A 17,085-nucleotide genomic window follows, 5' to 3' on the forward strand; every position below is an offset into this window, starting at 1 on the left:
AAGGATCACGTTGTTTTAAACAAAATAGTCCCAGTCATTTGATTTTACCAATAAAGAGCCAGATGCTGGGGTGAAAGCCTACTAGCTCAGGGAGGCAGAGAAAGCACCCAGCGGACCTACCTACTCAGCTCACACCTAGAGGAAAAAGCCAAAAGCTAGAAGCTTCTTCTTCATATTGTCTCAAATACCCTTCAGCTCAGTGCCCCTCCTTTCTGTTTACTCTCCGTTAGCTGGTTTCTTGCTCTGCCTCTTGACCTAGGTTTAATTTTATTTAATCATGTGTACATAAACCTCTTGGATAAAAGGTGTATGCTAGGGCTGAGCTACTCTGCGACTAGAAACAGATCTTTACAGTTCACAATCTTGGGGCTCACAATGGGATCAAATATCTTACAACAGGATAAGTTATTGTACTTGGCCCCTCCCACCACCAGGAAAGAAGCACCACATTTAGTGGGCCTATTTGGATTCTGGAGACAGCACAGTTCACACTTGGGTGTGTTACTTTGGCCTATATATCACGTAACTTGGAAAGCTACTAGCTTTGTGTGGGGCCTGGAACAGAGAAGACTGTTCAACAGGTCCAGACTTCTGTGCAAGCTGCTCTACTGACTTGGACCATGTGATCTGATAGACCCAATGGTCAGGGTGTCAGTGGCAGGTATGGATGCTGTTTTGAGTTTTTAAAAAATATTTATTTATTTATTATATGTACAGTGCTCTGCCTCATGTACCCCTGCATGCTAACAGAGGGCACCAGAACACATTATAGATGGTTGTGAGCCACCATGTGGTTGCTGGGAATTGAACTCAGGATGTTTGGAAGAGCAGCCAGTGCTCTTAGCCACTGAACCATCTCCCCAGCCCTGTTTGGAGCTTTTGGCAGGCTTCATAGGTAACATTCTCTCTTTGAAAGACAATTCTTGGCCTGCTATTGGACCTTAGTGGAAACAGAATGTTTGACAATGTGCCACACTGTCTTTCTGTATTCCCTGGGAGGTCCAGATAGCACCTGAACACAACGCCTGTCTGCTCCCAGGTGCTAAAGTGCTGGGTCAAAAGTTCCACCTCTTCCAGGACCGCCAGGGTCCAGCAGAGAAGAGTGGAACACAGAACTGAGATCTGTGCCAGATCTCCAGTTCAGCCAGAGGCTCAGGAGAAAAGATTTCTCCATAATAAATGTTACTGTTCTTTTAGCTGGGCTGCTAGTACCAGGATAGTTGGCAGAGAGGAGCTCAGGGCTCCGAAACCCAAGCTAGGTGCCAACAGGGACCCAGCCTGACTTGGGCAAGTCAATGGCTACTTCAAGAACAGCCAGTTGCCAGGCAGTGGTGGTGCACCCTTTAATCCCAGCACTTGGGAGGCAGAGGCGGGCAGATCACTGTGAGTTCAAGGGCAGCCTGGTCTACAAAGTGAGTCCAGGATAGCCAAGGTTACACAGAGAAACCTTGTCTCAAAAACAAAACAAAACAAACAAAAAAGAACAGCCGGTAACAGAGGCTCAGATCTCTGAACCTGAGAGGCAGTGGCGGGAGCCCAGGTGGACAGAGTAGCTGCTTTGAGAACAGCCAGCTACTTGCCTTCACTGATGAGCACTGCAGTGACAGAGTGGTGTGAGAAGGCAAGAAAGATGGTGGCAGGGATCCGTGCTGACACATGGGTGAATGGCAGATGCTCCAGGAGGCCAGCAGTGCATGGCTACCTGACTGGCAGTCAACCTTGGGAGTGGTGAATCCTTCAGGGAGGAGGGGAGCCAGTCCTTCCTTCCCCAGAATAAATGACAAGTCTCAGACTGTTTCTTGTAAAACAGGGACATTCTAAACCTTGGGCAGTGGGAGAGGTTTTGGGGATGAATGTGTTTGACTCATTGGGGCTGGGAGTGCCAGGGATACTTTATTTACATGCTGCATCACAGTCCTATCATAAGAAGGGGAAAGCAGTACTTAATTATCCTGTGAGCATGGGGGAGTGGTGTGGGGAAAGAACTCCAAGTACAGTTAGAGGTATGGAAAAATGTCATTAGCTGAAAACTGAGTACCGAGACATCTCATTAGTACCAGGGAGGGTATTTCCACTAATTCCCAGCTGCACACTGACTGGGTTTCTTGGGAAAGGGTTGGGCCTGTAGTCTCCCTGAAGGCTATGTGATACTCCTTAGAGGATCTGAGGTCATTTAACACTGAGCTCAGTAGCTATCTGGTAATGCCCGATTTTGACCTTAACAGCAGGGTCCAACAGGCCACCAAGTTACTATGTGACCTGAGATCATCATGAACTGGGTGTTATCTGACCCACTGAGTCATAAAGTAGGAGATGCACAGCAGCAATCCATTATGAAATGGAAGTGGTATATATGTGATTGTGTCCTGTTACAATGCCATCTGCTGCCAAGCATGTACCTATAGATACTTTCATGAGGTGGTCCCTATGATCAGTTGACTGAAGAAGAGAAGACCAGGGTCTGGTTTACTGATGGTCTGCATGTTATGCAGGTAGATCCCAGAAGTGGACAGATACAGCATTACACCCCGTTTCTGAGACAACACTGAGAGACACTGAAGAAGGGAAATCTTCACAGCGGGCATGACTTTTGGCAGTACACATGATGCTATGGTTTGCCTTTGCATCATGGCCAGATGTGCAGATGTTCAGGGATTCATGAGCTGTAGCCGAAGAATTGGCTGGATGGTCAGGGACTTGGAAAGCGCATGTTTGGAAAATTGGGGAGAAAGACATCTGGGAAAGAAGTATGTGGCTGAATCTCTCCAAATGGGCAAAGGATGTTAAGATACTTGATCCCATGTAAATGCGCATCAAAAGGTGACTTCAGCTGAGGAGGAGTCCAGTAATCAAGTAGACAGGATGACCTGTTCTACGGACAATCAGCCTCTTTCCCTAGTAGTTCCTGTCCTTACCCAATGGGCACATGAACAAGGTGGCCATGGTGGCAGAGATGGGCATTATGCATGGGCTCAACAACATGGACTTCCACTCACAAAGGCTAACCTGGCTATGCTGCGGCTTAATGCTAGATCTGCCAACAGCAAAGACCAACACTGAGCCTCAGGTACGGCACTATTCATTCCCTGGCGCCAGGTTGACTACATTGGACCACTTCCAGGCAAAGGACACCACTTTGTTTTCATGTATGTAAATGCTTCTGCCCAAACCACCGTCCATGGGCTTACAGAATGCCGTGCCCACCGTCATGGTATGGCACACAGTATTGCTTCTGACCAAGCGACTCACTTCACGGCCAGAGAAGCGTGACAGTGGGGTCATCATCTTGGAATCATGTTCCCTAGCATCCTGAGCCAACTGGCCTGATAGAAAGACAAGATGGCCCTTTGAAGTCACAGTTGCATCACCAGTTAGGTGGCAGCAGCCTGAAGGGCTGGGCCAGGGTTCTCTAGAAGGCAGAATATGCTTTGAATTAGCATCCAGTATATAGTATGGCTTCTCCCGTAGCCAGGATCCACCAGTCCAGGAATCAAAGGGTGGAAAAGGGAACAGTTCCACTCACTAGCGTTTCTGGTGACCCACTAGGAGAATTTTTGCTTCTTGTTCCTGATGACCCTAAATTCTGGTGGCCTGGTAGTTTTGGTACCAGAGGGAGGAGTGCCCCTCCCAGGAGCCACAACAAACATGTCATTGAACTCAGACCACCCCCACCCCCACCCCTCAGCTCTCACCACTTTGGGATTCTAATTTCCTTAAACCAACAAGATAAACTAGGTACTGTGGTGGTGCTTTAATCACAGCACTCAGGAGGCAGAGGCCAGCTTAGTCTACAGTGTGAGTTCCAGGACAGCAAGGGTTGTTACACAGAGAAAAACAAACAAACAAACAAACAAACACAACCCAACAGGCTAAGAAAGAAATAAAAGGAATAACTGTGCTAAGAGGGGTGATTGATCCAGATTACACTGGGGAAAGTGAATGGCTTTCCACAATGGAGCTAAGAAGGGTTAGGTCTGTAGTGTCGGAGACCCTCTAGGGCCTCTCTCAGTCCTGTGATTCAAGTCAATGGGACACTACAACAGCCTAACCCAGGCAGGATGACAAAGGGCACAGACCCATCAGGAATGAAGGTGTGGGGCACTCCTCCATGGAAAGAGCCAAGTCCTGCTGAGAGGGGCTTGCCCACAGTGGAGGGTTGTAGAGGAAGGTAGTTATGAATACCACCAGCTAAGGCCATGTGACCAGTTGCAGAAATGAGGATTATAGTTGACGTGTTTCTGATGTATTTTGCTTTTGTGTTTGTACAGATAGAAGAAGGAAGCTTTTGCCGTTGTCTGCTTGCCCTCGCCTTGCTCGCACATCCACGCCTTCACTGGCTTGAGAGCCGACTTCCTTGGGATCCCAGGGTATAATGAAGACCAGCTGAGACATCCAGCCTTGTGGACTGAGCAACTACTAGGGTCTTGGACTTTCTGTTCACAGCTAGTCATTGTATAGCTGGACTGCAGCCTGTAAGTCATTCCAATAACTCTCATAGGGGTGTGTGTGTGTGTGTGTGTGTGTGTGTGTATACACCACGGAATATATATATGTATATATTCTATAAGTGCTGTGACTCTAGAGAACTCCTGACTCATACATGAGTCCACTGATGTGGCTGCTGGGAACCAAACCCTGGTCCTCTGAAAGAGCAGCAAGTGTTCTTAGTGCGCTGTGGCGCATCTCTCCAGCCCCTTTGGTTTGTGCAGCTCATTCTTCGTAGTTAAGACAGACTGTCACCTCAGGCATCAGCTGGGGCTGCACAGAGTGGAGAACTTGAATGTGGTACAAGAGAGAGTGGGTGTGGAGAGAGCACATGTGCAGAGGTCAGAGGACATCTCTTTGGAGTTGGTTCTCTCCTTTTACTTTTTTATGGGACCCAGGGATCAAGTTCAGGTAGTCAGCCGTGGAGGTCAGTGCTTTTACCTGCCGAGCCATGACACTGGCCCTGTTGTATTTTCTTAATGAATGGCGCATAACTCTACCTAGTTGCCGTAATAATGCAGGCCAAGATCAGATACTCCACACTGTGACCACTACCTTCTACTGGGTCTTGCACTTGAGCCCATGAGATAACTAAAATGCTCAAGGCTGGAGTCAGAGAGTCCTAAGCCTGCATTCACCTTGGATTCCAGAAAGAGTGCAGTCTAGGAGGGCAGGTGAGAACACTAACCTATGATGATGCTGCTGCATCCTGGAGTAGGGGCAATCAGCCACAGCAGCGATGGTGTCATTGGACCAGAACTGATGTTATGGGGAACCAGACCACTCTTTTTTTTTTCCGACACAGACTTTCTCTGGGTAGCCCTGGCTGTCTTGAATTCACTTTGTAGATCAGGCTGACCTCGAACTCACAGAGATCTGCTGCCTCTGCCTCCCAAGTGCTGGGATTAAAGGCGTGCACCACCACCGTCCAGTGTGCCAGAGCACTCACGTGCCTTTTGGTCAACCACCCCAATTCCTCAGGTCACTGCACTGCTCTGCCTTCTCCTGATTCATGCATTGATCGAGTCCCTTGCATCTGCTTTTTGCCATTACACATCTCTTCAATTGGAATTTTGGGATGGGTGGCTGAGTCTAGCCTGTTGGGGTGCGTGGAGCTGGGTGCATTTCCCCTAAAATTCTAGTAACAGAATTGCTCCTAATGGAAAGTCTTGGAAGCATTCTGCTTAATTAAGAGTTACAGTCTTTGCCAGGCATTTCATTTCTGTGGAGAATGAGCCACCTCTGGGCTTTTCCATCTGCAGCCTGTCTGGTGTTAACCTCACATTCTGCCGTATAACCTGACCCTGGCCAGTTAATTATAGCCCGTTAGAAAACTGTGGGTTCTCAGGTCCTGAATATATACATGGAGTGAAGTCGTTGATCTGGGCCATGGGAGGATGGGGTTGTATGAGGAGGTGGTTTTCTAACACACAACTGGGGAGAAGAAGCCAAGAAGAGGTTTGCATGGCATTTAGCTGACAGTCCTTTCTTAATTCAGACGCGTCTGGGACTACAGGTGATAAAAACACCGCTTCTGGCTGGGTGGTGGTGGCGCATGCCTTTAGTTCCAGCACTCGGTGGGCAGAGGCTGGCAAATCTCTTGAGTTCAAAGCCAGCCTGGTCTACAGAACCAGTTTCCAGTACAGTGAGGCCTGGCTATACAGAGAAACCCTGTCCTGAAAAACAAAAAAATAAAAAAGCAAAGCAAACCAACCAAACAAAAATAGTGTTTCTGGATATTATTACAAATTAAATGATTCACCTGCCACCTTTATTAGTTTAATAGGAGGTTGGCAGTAGCCACAGCCGAGATCTACTCAGGTGATGCTTGTTAAATCCAGAAGGGACATCCTTTAACTTTCTTCAGGTGAGGTGGAGTGAAATCTTTTGTTTTTAATTGGATCCACTTACTGTTCTTTCATCATACTGTTTTTTTTTTTTTCTTTCTTTAGAGACAGGGTCTCACTGTGTAGTTCTGGCTGTTCTGGAACTCCTTATCTAGATCAGGCTGGCATCAAACTCAAAGAGATCCTCCTGCCTCTGCCTTCTGAGTGCTATCACCAAAAGTGCTGTCACTAGCTACCCTTTTGGACTTTGGGTCATATTTTCATTTTGTTAAAAGTAAATAACTGATTTTTTTTTTATGGTAGGGAAATAGAGTCTTGCTGAAGTCTCACAGTTGGTGTTTGGTAAAACAGATTTAGATCACATACCATACTCTTGTTTTTATTATGCATCTTGGGAATTTGGAGAACCAACCATTGAAAGCAAGTAGTTATGTGGGATTCCTGTTGTGTGTTGTAAGAGCTGTCATATTGTATTTTAATTATATCTGCAGGTGGCGTCTTGTTAGTCTTCATTCGGTGATGGCAGCTCCTGGGTTTACCCTCAGTGCCCTGGTGTTTGCGCTGCTCGCTTGTTCTGTGACTGGTTATCCCAACGGAAGAGTGCCTATGTCCTGCGACGGGATGATCCCCCAACACGGCCACAGCCCGCAGCCTGAGCCAGTTCACCAAGTCACAGTGAGTCAGACGAAGTTCAAACCTGGAGACCAGGTCCAAGGTACGAGTACTGGAGATAATGACGTGCATTTTGAGTTAGAGTTTCTTCCTGCTTGTTGAGTTTTTACTGTGACCAGAATTAAATAATTTCATTTTAGCCTACTCATTTGTGCTGTTACCATGGCATTGTCTACTTTCATTTTTTTGTTTACTACTGATGTCTATAATATATAAGTGGCAATCTATTCATAATTAAGGACAAGGTCTAAAATAAGTTTTTTTAGGATACCAAACTATATATTAAATTAACATTGTGTACAGTATCTTGAATATTATTAACTATTAACTAAATTTATTTTATGTTGTTCCTCCTCCCTGTAAAAAGTAATGTAATCTCTTATGTCTCCCTGATTCTCCTGGAAAAATGTAGGCTGACTGTTAAGGTTTTCCTATAGCCAGGTGTGATAGTATGTGCCTTAGTTCTGGCCCTCTGGGGGCTGAGGAAGGACAGGGTTTGAGGCAGCTTGGGTTACAGATATAGCAAGACTGTCTCAGAAAAACAAAACAAAACAAATCTGTGATAACATTTTGAAATTCCTGTATTTTGCAATGATAAACATGCATCGTGTCAATAGGAATACTTTTTTCCCCCCCGCCCAAGACAGGGTTTTCCAGGTTTGCCTTGGCTGTCCTGGACTCGCTTTGTAGACCAGGCTGGCCTTGAACTCACAGCGATCTGCCTGCCTCTGCCTCCTGAGGTCTGGGATTAAAGGTGTGCGCCTACGCCAGGCAAGTTCTTACTCTTTTCTAGACTTTTCTGAATTAATTTATCCTATAGATTGTTCCCTAGGCATCACTCATGCTTTTAACCCCCCCCCCGTGCCCCCCCCCAAATACCTATTACTATCTCCAGGTGCCAGGCCTGATGGCACAGGTCTATAATCCCAGCTTCTCAGCAGCCTGAGACAAGATCATCATCCAATGCCAGCCTACAGAATGAATTCAAGGCTATCCTGAGTAACTTACTGAAAACCTGTCTCAAAATAAAAAGTACAAGATGGTTGAAGATGTAGTTCCATATTAGAGTGGTTACCCAGCACGGCGCACAGTTCTAGGTTCAATACCTAGTACTGCAGAATAAACAACCAACCGCCCCCCTCCAAAAAAACACCCCAAAACATGACAGGCATGCTCTATGGAACATGGTTTAGATGTCCTTCGGCAGGATGATTTCTAACCTCTGGTTTTGCAGAGATACACCTGATCCAAACTAAACGAGCTGCTTTTACATGCTCTCTCATGGAATATTTCTAAATCCTTTCCTCCATCTTCTTTTTTTTTTTAATCTGTCGCTCAGTTACTCTATCAGGACCGCCATTTAGAGGGTTTCTCTTAGAAGCCCGTGACGCCGAGGATTTGAGTGGCCCTCCTGTTGGTGCCTTTACACTGATTGACCGTGAAGTGTCGCAGCTTCTGACTTGTGAAGATGTAAAGGTTTGTGTGTGATTTGAAGTTGATTTCTGTTGGTTCTTGTGGGCTGTTTTCACTCTAGGATGGTGACTGCATGACCAGCGATGGCATCACCATGTGTAGCAGACATTTGAACAGGTTTACAGACATCGTATCTTACCACTGGTTTCCATAGCAACATCCAGGGCACGTAGGATTAGTACCTTGAAGAGTTTATACTTGGTGGTATTTATATGACATTGGCAAATATTGACTTAAAAATTAAGACAGTTACACTGGATGTGGTGGTGCACACCTTTAATCCCAGCACTCCGGAGGCAGAGGCAGGAGGATCTCCAAATTTGAGGCCAGCCTGGGTCTACAGAGGTAGTCCTAGGACAGCTAGGCCTATACAGGGAAACCCTGTCTCCAAAACAAAACAAATGAATTTTAAGACAACTTCTAGTGTGCTTGTGTGTGTGTGTGTGTGTGTGTGTGTGTGTGTGTGTGTGTGTGTGTGAGTGTGTGAGTGTGTAGGAGGGGCAGGGGACATGCAACATGGGTGGAGGTCAGAAGATAACTTTATGGAGTCAGTTGTCTCTTTCCACCCTTACATGTGCTCTGATAACCAAATTCAAGTGTCAGACTTGTGTCCCTGGAAACCAAATGCCTTTACCTGCTGGGCTGTCTTACTGGCTCCCAGTTACTGATTTTTAAATGGTTTCAGTATTGAAGAGACATAGTTTTAGAATGGGACAGGGGTATAAGTTTTGACATTTGTTTTTTTATTTTTGTTTGTTTGTTTGTTTTTTTTTTTTTTTCGAGACAGGGTTTCTCTGTGTAGCCTTGGCCATCCTGGACTCACTTTGTAGACCAGGCTGGCCTCGAACTCACAGCGATCCGCCTGCCTCTGCCTCCCGAGTGGACATTTGTTTTTTATCCATTTATTTAATAAAGACCATGTCAGGAATTTTGCCAAGTGCAAGAGATATGGTAACAAACAAGACCTACTCCTTTTCCTAGAAAAACTCGAACTCTTTTTCAAAATAGAGAGCTCCTGGACACAGGGTAGCTGGCACAGGGTGTGACACGCTCACTTGGGAGAGACACATAACTACAGCAGTATGATAGCCTAGGCTGACGTGTATACACCGTGGGAAATAGAGGAGCAGAAGTCACAGATTGCAGCAGGGCAATTCTGGGTTTGCTTTGAAGAATGCATAGGAGGTTGTCAGGTGAAAGAATGTGGAAAATGGGACTGATCAAAAGCAGAGTTTGCTAAAATAGGATATATATTTGGAGGCTTGAAATTGTTTATTTTTCCTTTTGAAGAAATTTTTTTTTTGAGACAGGGTCTCACTGTGTAGCCTTGGCTGTCCTGGATTCCCTTTGTAGACTAGGCTGGCCTCGAATTCACAGTGCTCTGCCTGCCTCTTTCTCCCGAGTGCTGGGATTAAAGGCATGTGCCACCACGCCTGGCTTGAGGAATCTTTTCCCTTTTTTTTTCGAGACAGGGTTTCTCTGTGCAGCTTTGGCTGTCCTGGACTCACTTTGTAGACCAGGCTGGCCTTGAACTCACAGAACTCACAGAGTTCTACCTGCCTCTGTCTCCTGGAGTGCTGAGATTAAAGGCGTGTGCCACCACCAGCCTGCTGAATCTTTTATTTATGTCTATTAACGGAAGGGATAGAAATGTAAAGTGTAAAATAAAACAAAGAATCTTCAAATAATGACACATCCAATATTTCATGGTTTCCTTCAGCATTTAAGTTTTTGATGTCCCAATTTATCAGAGTTGTATGTTGTCAGCCAGCAGGTAACTTTATTGAGGACCTGGCCTTGCTCTACACAAAATATTCTCATCCCAATGCTACCATCCTAGAGCCGTCATTCATTTTGCAGATGATTGCACTTCTGACCAATTGCACAACTCCTGTGCTGTTGAGTGACAGGATGGTTGCTCTTTTCTATTTTATTTCAGGGCATTGCTGTGAGTCACACAAGTTCATCCAAGAAGACGGAAATTAAAGTCTACTGGAACGCTCCTACCACTGCCCCAAATCACATACGATTTCTGTGAGTATGAGAGCTCACATCCCCGTAGCCACTGACGTTGAGATTGAAACCATAATGAAGTAAACCACTTTGGTACCGAATGTTCACTGGTGTAGGGAGAGCTTTTGTCATTATGAGTTACAAAGGGAAGAGTTGTCTTGTTTCTTTTTGTTGTTATTGAGACAGCGTCTTGCTATGCAGCATTGCTTGGCCAGGAGCTCCCTACGCAGATGAGGCTGGCCTTCAACTTGTAGCAATCCTCCTGCTTCTGACTCCCAAAGGGACCTGGCTTTTTTTTTTTTTAAAGATTTATTCATTTATTATGTATACAATGTTCTCCCTACACATATACCCGCAGGCTGGAAGAGGGCACAGGATCTCATTATGGATGGTTATGAGCCACCGTGTGGCTGCTAGGAATTGAACTCAGGACCTTTGGAACAGTAGTCAGTGCTCTAAACCTCTGAGCCATCTCTCCAGGCCCGGACCTGGCTTTTTATCCTTTCCTTGAACATCAAACTTCTGACACAATGCCCAAGACTTTGTACTGAATTTTTTTTAAAGCCTCTTTTTACTTTATTCTCCCAGGTGCTTGGATTACAGGCCTGGCAGGACTTGGTACTTGAGGGGCATTTAGTAGACATCATTGAATGAATGAAGTATTACACTACTTTAGAACTCATAAGAGCCATCAATTAGTACTTGACTCTGTAGTGTACAGAGCAATACTTCCTGTTTTAGTGTGAGAGTGTAAATAAGGTAGGGCTGAAAGTTGGACGACTTCTTTGGCAGCACTGCAACTTGTAGCCAGCTTATCAGAAAATCAACCTCTGCATGCCTCTTGGAATTGTGAAACCAGAATTACAATAGTGTCCTTTCCCTTAGTCATCTGCACAAAGCCGAATGGAGCGTCTTTAAAGGCCCGGTCATGATTCCTGAGTGGTGTTCTGGACCCAAGTGTATCTTACAGGAGAGAATTCTCTCTGGTCATGTCTGCTTTCTGCTTATCTTTGTCCACAGGCCCCCAGCACTCTGGAGCTCTGCTTCATACATGTGTGTAAGAGATTAAGGTGGACCTCAGTGAGCACTTAGGTTCCGGCAGCCTCTCTAGGTCTTCGCTCGGTAGCTGCCATGTACACATGCTCCTGGGAGGAGTGTGACTAGTCATTCATTGTGAAATGAGTAGCAATGTGCTCTTGGGTTAGGGAGCAGAAACCCATGGAGTTTGGTTGTGTGATCCAGCACTCATAACAAAAGTGAGAGAGGTGGGGAGAGAGAGCAATAGACTTTATCTAGTAATGGGTGGAGGATGGTTGTTAGAGATTTGCCCCAAACATGTGTGGTTTTCATGTATCTCTTTCCACATGTTTTCCACTTGAAGTTTTGATTTCTTGAGATGGGCCACTGTGGGGTTTTTGTCTAATCCCATTGGTGCTCTCTTTCAGAGCCACAGTTGTGCAGCAATATAAAACCTACTGGGTGAAGATTCCTAGCCATGTAATTTCCCAACCAAGTGCTCTTCCCTTTACAACACCTAAAGCCACAATACAACCTTTGACGATGTCATCTTCTGTCTCTCACTTAACCAAGCCGGTAAGTAATATTTCTGCATCTTTGCCAAATGTGATTTCCAGGAGCTTTCCTGGCATTAGCTGTACCCGGCTATGGGAGGGAGTTTTTGAGCTCTCTGCAGTAATTTGAAGGAAGTCTTCACTACAAAATTATGATTTATAGGTTTGAATAAAGATTGTACATTCAAAGTATAGGTAACATTCACAGGTAGCTTTGCTAGCAAGCAGGGAGTGTGTGCTCACTGAAAAATGAAGTTGAGAAAGCTTCTCCCTCCTTTTACTCTCTTTTCTTCCTTTTTTTTTCTGGCTATTAAACAGAGAGGAAGTGTCTCTATAACAGCCCTGGCTGTCCTAGAACTCACTTTGTAGACCAGGCTGGCTTCGAACATACAGAGATCTGCCAGCCTTTGCCTTCAAGTACTGGGATTAAAGGCATCAGCCACCACTGCCCGGAGGAGAGTCTTGAGTTTTATTTTCCTAAGATTAGAATGTTGGGGAACTCAGTTGAGTATGGCAGTACCTGCCCATTATCTCTGTAGTTAGGAGGCAGAGGCAGGAGAATCGCTGCAAATTTGAGGCCAGGCTGGTCTACATGGTGAGTTCTAGGCCAGTCTTACTATATAGTAAGACTATTTCAACTCCCTCCCTCTCAGCAAACAAACACACAAACAAACGAAACAAACAGTGTAGGAAGTTTGAGGCTAGCCTGAGCTACAAGAGCTCCCTGTACCCCCACCTCCTGCACCAACAGAACCAGAACATTCAGTGTGCTGAGCCCTAGAGAAAAAAAATCTTTTGCAATTGAGTCGGCTGGAAATCCCTTTACGCTTTCTGATTCAAAAGAATGATTGAAAATAAAAAATCAAGGGTAATGCATATTTGAAAACCCCAGGAAGGCTTTCTCTGAAGGACACTTTGAATTAGACTGCTATTTCAGAGGTTCACGTACGGAATGAAAAGGTGTCGGCACACTGCCGTAGTTGAAAGAACACGCTTGTGCCTGAACACTGGCTTGCCTGCCTTCCGTGGGCCTTTGGAGGGAAGTATTCCGGTTTCAGCTTCACTCAAGGATGAGAAACGATCATGTGCAGCTCTTTCTTACCGAGAATAGCCATCAAAGTAATGAATACATTTTTCCACCTGTACCTCACAGATGAGAGGTAAACTCCAGGTCAGTGGTTCCCAACCTTCCTAAAGCTGTGACCCTTCAAAACAGTTCCTCGTGTTGTGGTGACCCCATCCATACAATTATTCTTGTTGCTACTTCATAAGTAATTTTCCTACTGTTTTATGAACCGTAACACAAGCATCTGTTTTCTGATGGTCTTAGGCAACCCCAGTGAAAAGGTTATTTGACCCTCCAAAGGGGTCGCGACCCACAGCTTTGAACTACTCCTCTAAATAAGGGGCTGGAGAGGTGGCTCAGCAGCCAAGCGCACATGTTGCTCTTTTAGAGGACCCGAGTTTAGTACCACATTAGGTGGCTCACAACTGCATAGAACTCCAGCTGCAGAGGATCTGATGCCCTCTTCTGGCTTCCCTGCATCTGGAGCATGTATGCACACAGACACATAAATGCCAATAAAACTAAAAAGGACTAAGTAAACCATATGCCCTACATAGTAGTAGTCTTATTTGGCTTCCTTCGAGTCTGCAGCTTTAAACACCTCCATGTTTGATCACATTAAAATGAACGGTGGTCTTTTATTTGACTGTACAGTTAAGAGGTTCTTATCTGCATTAGTTCTCGCGTCACTAATAATTATTTAAAAGCTGCTTTAAGTGAATAAATGGTTTGTACATCAGCTTCCTAATAGGAAATACTGTCCTTTCACATGGTCAGTACAAGGGTCAATTCTTCCTGGAACTTTTACCATGTGCTAAGGTGATAATCTGTAATCATAGGGAGATTCATTCAGAGTTGTGGCATTTTTAGGGTTAGAAGAGACCTCTGAGTTTATTTGGCTTGCCAAAAGAGAAGAGGCCCTTAGAAAAAGAAATAGGTTGTTTGACAGGTGGACTAGACGAAGCAGAGCTCAGAGACCACAGTCACATTTCCAAGGCCCTAGTGGCTTCTATCTTCACCCCAGTGGTTAGTCTGTATGTCCCCAGTAAGCCTGGTGACAGAATCTTTAGCCCTGTTCTCGTCTCACATACCACCCTGATAAGCTCTGCTTGCTTTCTTTGCCAAATTGTAAAGCTGATTTTTTGGGGGTGGTGTGTGGGTGGGTTCAGGGGGGTCTCCTTAGGTACCATGGTGGGAGCCTCTGGGTTCAGTCATGGTAGAACATTGGCTGTGCCTCCCGACACATTGTTGGAATAGTGGAATATGCAAGTATCCCGTCTTTTCCTGTATCATTTCACTCCAAATCTGAATGTATATTTTTTAAAATGGATTTTTAAATTATTTATTTATTATTATGTATGCCGTGCTCTGCCTTTATGTACACCCACAGGCCAGATGCTTGTGAGCTACCATTTGCTGGGAATTGAACACAGGACCTCTGGAAGAGCAGCCAGTGCTCTTAACCACTGAGCCATCCTTCCAGCCCCTGAATGTGTATTTTAAAAGCTGTTCCCAAGATTTACCCAAACATTGGCCCGTGTTTGGCTTTTGTACTTTTTAAAAAATACCATCTGAAAATTAGAGGGTACCCAGTCAGGCAAGATTGCCAGTGGAAACTTATCTCTAGGAGACTTCTCAATGTACAGGGAACCTTGCTCCTGGCCTTGGATGGTATGAAGTGTTTTGTATATTAAGTGAGCATAAGCACTCTTGTACCACACTTGAGGCCAACTAGTATAGTTTTTCAAATTGTAATTAAAACTAATTAGGCTTAAAAATCCACAGCTGAAGAATCTCCTGTCATCTCTCATTTGTGATGCGTCTTGTGCTCCCTTCTTTGAATTTCTATGAAAAGCTTTTTTTTTTGGGCTGTTCAGTCCTTGGTAGTAAACTGATTGTTTTATAATTAAGACCTTCTGGCGCTTTTTATTTTTCTAGTTCAGTGCCTCTGAGTGTGGGAACAAGAAGTTCTGTGTTAGGAGTCCTTTGAACTGTGACCCAGAGCGAGAGCCCGCCTGCGTCTTCTTGTCCTTCACCAGAGATAACCAGTCCGTGGTGGTTGAAATGAGCGCTCCCAGTGAAGGCTATGTGTCATTTGCATTGTCTCATGACCGATGGATGGTTTGTATCTATTGCTTATGTTCGGGATGATAGCAGGAGAGCCATCAGGGTGAGCTGTCATGAGCAGTAGATTAGCTGGGTCTTCCAGAGTTGAGTGATCAGACCTAAAGGTAGAATAGGAAAGGAAAGAGTGGAAACAGACCCGAATTTCAATGGCTGTTTCAGGATTTCAGTAGTCAGGCAGTTATTTCTCAGAGCAGGAATTACAGTTGAAAGAAATGACTGCATAAAATGGCGTGTTTGTAATGCCCTTCAGACCACTCAGGCACCAGAACTAAAGCCCGTGACTTTACTGTTGGTCCCCACCCTCATCTTACAGTGTGCCCACTGTCTTACGGTTAGTCGCACATTTTCCCACCAGCAAGTGCAACGGCGTGTTCTGACTGCTCCTTTGTATGATGTGCAGATGCTTGCTCTTCCACAGCAGGGGGCGCTGGATGGGTTTAGGGATTCTGGGGGTGGCAGCCTTGTGCTCCTGGGGAAAAGCAGAATGCTTCAGAAGCGTCCAATTTCTCCTTCGAGAGGAAAGAGGACCCTTGTGCAGATGTAAGTCCTCGTCATGGAGGCTTGGCGGTGAGCAGGGTGGATGACTCCCAGCGTAGCTCCCTCACGAGGAAAGGTGAAGTCTTTGTAGACTTTTCCGCACGTCGGGGTTTAAACTCAGCATCGCTGTTTTTAGGGACCCATAGCTCAAAACAATGAGCCGACACCAGATAAAACAGAACTCTGACATGGCTGTGAAAGAAGAACCAAGATTTATTCCACCCAAGAAGGTGGCACAGGCCTTTAATCCTAGCGTTCAGGAGATTAAGGTAGGAGAATCAGGAGTTCAAGGTCGCGGCGAATTTGAGGCCAGCGGCAACATACAACGATAGTAACAAAACAACATTTGCTTCATGCACTTCTAAAAGACAATTTCAGCCTTTCCTCTTCAGAGCTACTTTTATGGGAAGCTTTATCCATTTTTATGAAAGATAATGCTGTAATTGTGCAAAAAAATATTTCCCTTGCTTTCTCCCTGTAATTACCTTCAGACCTATAGCTTATTCTTTCGGGTGTTCTCAGTACTAGCAAAATGAATCAAATTTGGTGCCTGAGATGAGTAATGAGGTTGAGTTAAGAGCCAAGTGTGATTCTAAAGCAATAAGGAAAGGGGGTGGTAATAGCTGTTGTGCAAATGGGATGGAATTGGCTATGAAACAGATCTGAAGATGAGTCCAGATAGGATTGAAAGGCCTTGTTGGATAAACACATAATTTCCTTTAGGTGCATCTCTGGGCCACGGCGTTCATTTACATATGTCAGTTATGCATTATTATACATGACATATTACAGCATACTTATTTGTCATTGAAACACCCTGTGTAGCTCAAATTCATGCTACAACGTAAGAGCACACTTCCTCCTACTGGCCAGAGCGAATGTGGGTGGGAAGGATTTAGTTGTGTTGAGTGTGCTGATGGACCTCCCTCAGATACGTTAGTACTTGTGAATTGTAGGCGGGATGGCACAAAAGCATTTATCTCTAATTCAAGATATTTTTATCTCACTTAGAAATCTTACCTATCTCTCTTATGGTGCTCATCAAAAGTGTTTATAAAAAGACTTAATTATGCAGGTGCACTGGGTTTCCAATGAGAACCGCTTAATGATCAAAATCAGCTGTACACCTGGGTACCTAAATTGGTGGAAATGGATCCTCTTCAGAGTATACTTTTAAAGTGGTTATTTCTATTTAAGATTGTTAGATTAAAAAACTTTAGTGTATTTTTACAAACTTTTTTTTTTTTGAGACAGGGTCTCACTATGTAGCCCTAGCTAGCTTGGAACTCTGTAG

The 17,085-nt window shown here is 45.0% G+C and overlaps 1 protein-coding gene across 2 annotated transcripts in view; it reads left to right on the plus strand.

The window, feature by feature from the left end:
- FRRS1 (ferric chelate reductase 1) overlaps window positions 1–17,085 on the plus strand; it is a 50,861-nt gene that overhangs the window by 13,777 nt on the left and 19,999 nt on the right. For both annotated transcript variants that reach the window (XM_084755894.1, XM_084755895.1), the window contains exons 2-7: window positions 4,269–4,472; window positions 6,824–7,047; window positions 8,344–8,480; window positions 10,417–10,511; window positions 11,936–12,083; window positions 15,066–15,248. In XM_084755894.1, the coding sequence (XP_084612020.1) occupies window positions 6,852–7,047; window positions 8,344–8,480; window positions 10,417–10,511; window positions 11,936–12,083; window positions 15,066–15,248 (759 nt within the window). In that variant the 5' untranslated portion in view covers window positions 4,269–4,472; window positions 6,824–6,851. The remainder of the gene's footprint in view (window positions 1–4,268; window positions 4,473–6,823; window positions 7,048–8,343; window positions 8,481–10,416; window positions 10,512–11,935; window positions 12,084–15,065; window positions 15,249–17,085) is intronic.

This window comes from Acomys minous (genome assembly GCF_964271855.1).
Source record: "Acomys minous genome assembly, chromosome: 14".
Classification (NCBI taxonomy): domain Eukaryota; kingdom Metazoa; phylum Chordata; class Mammalia; order Rodentia; family Muridae; genus Acomys; species Acomys minous.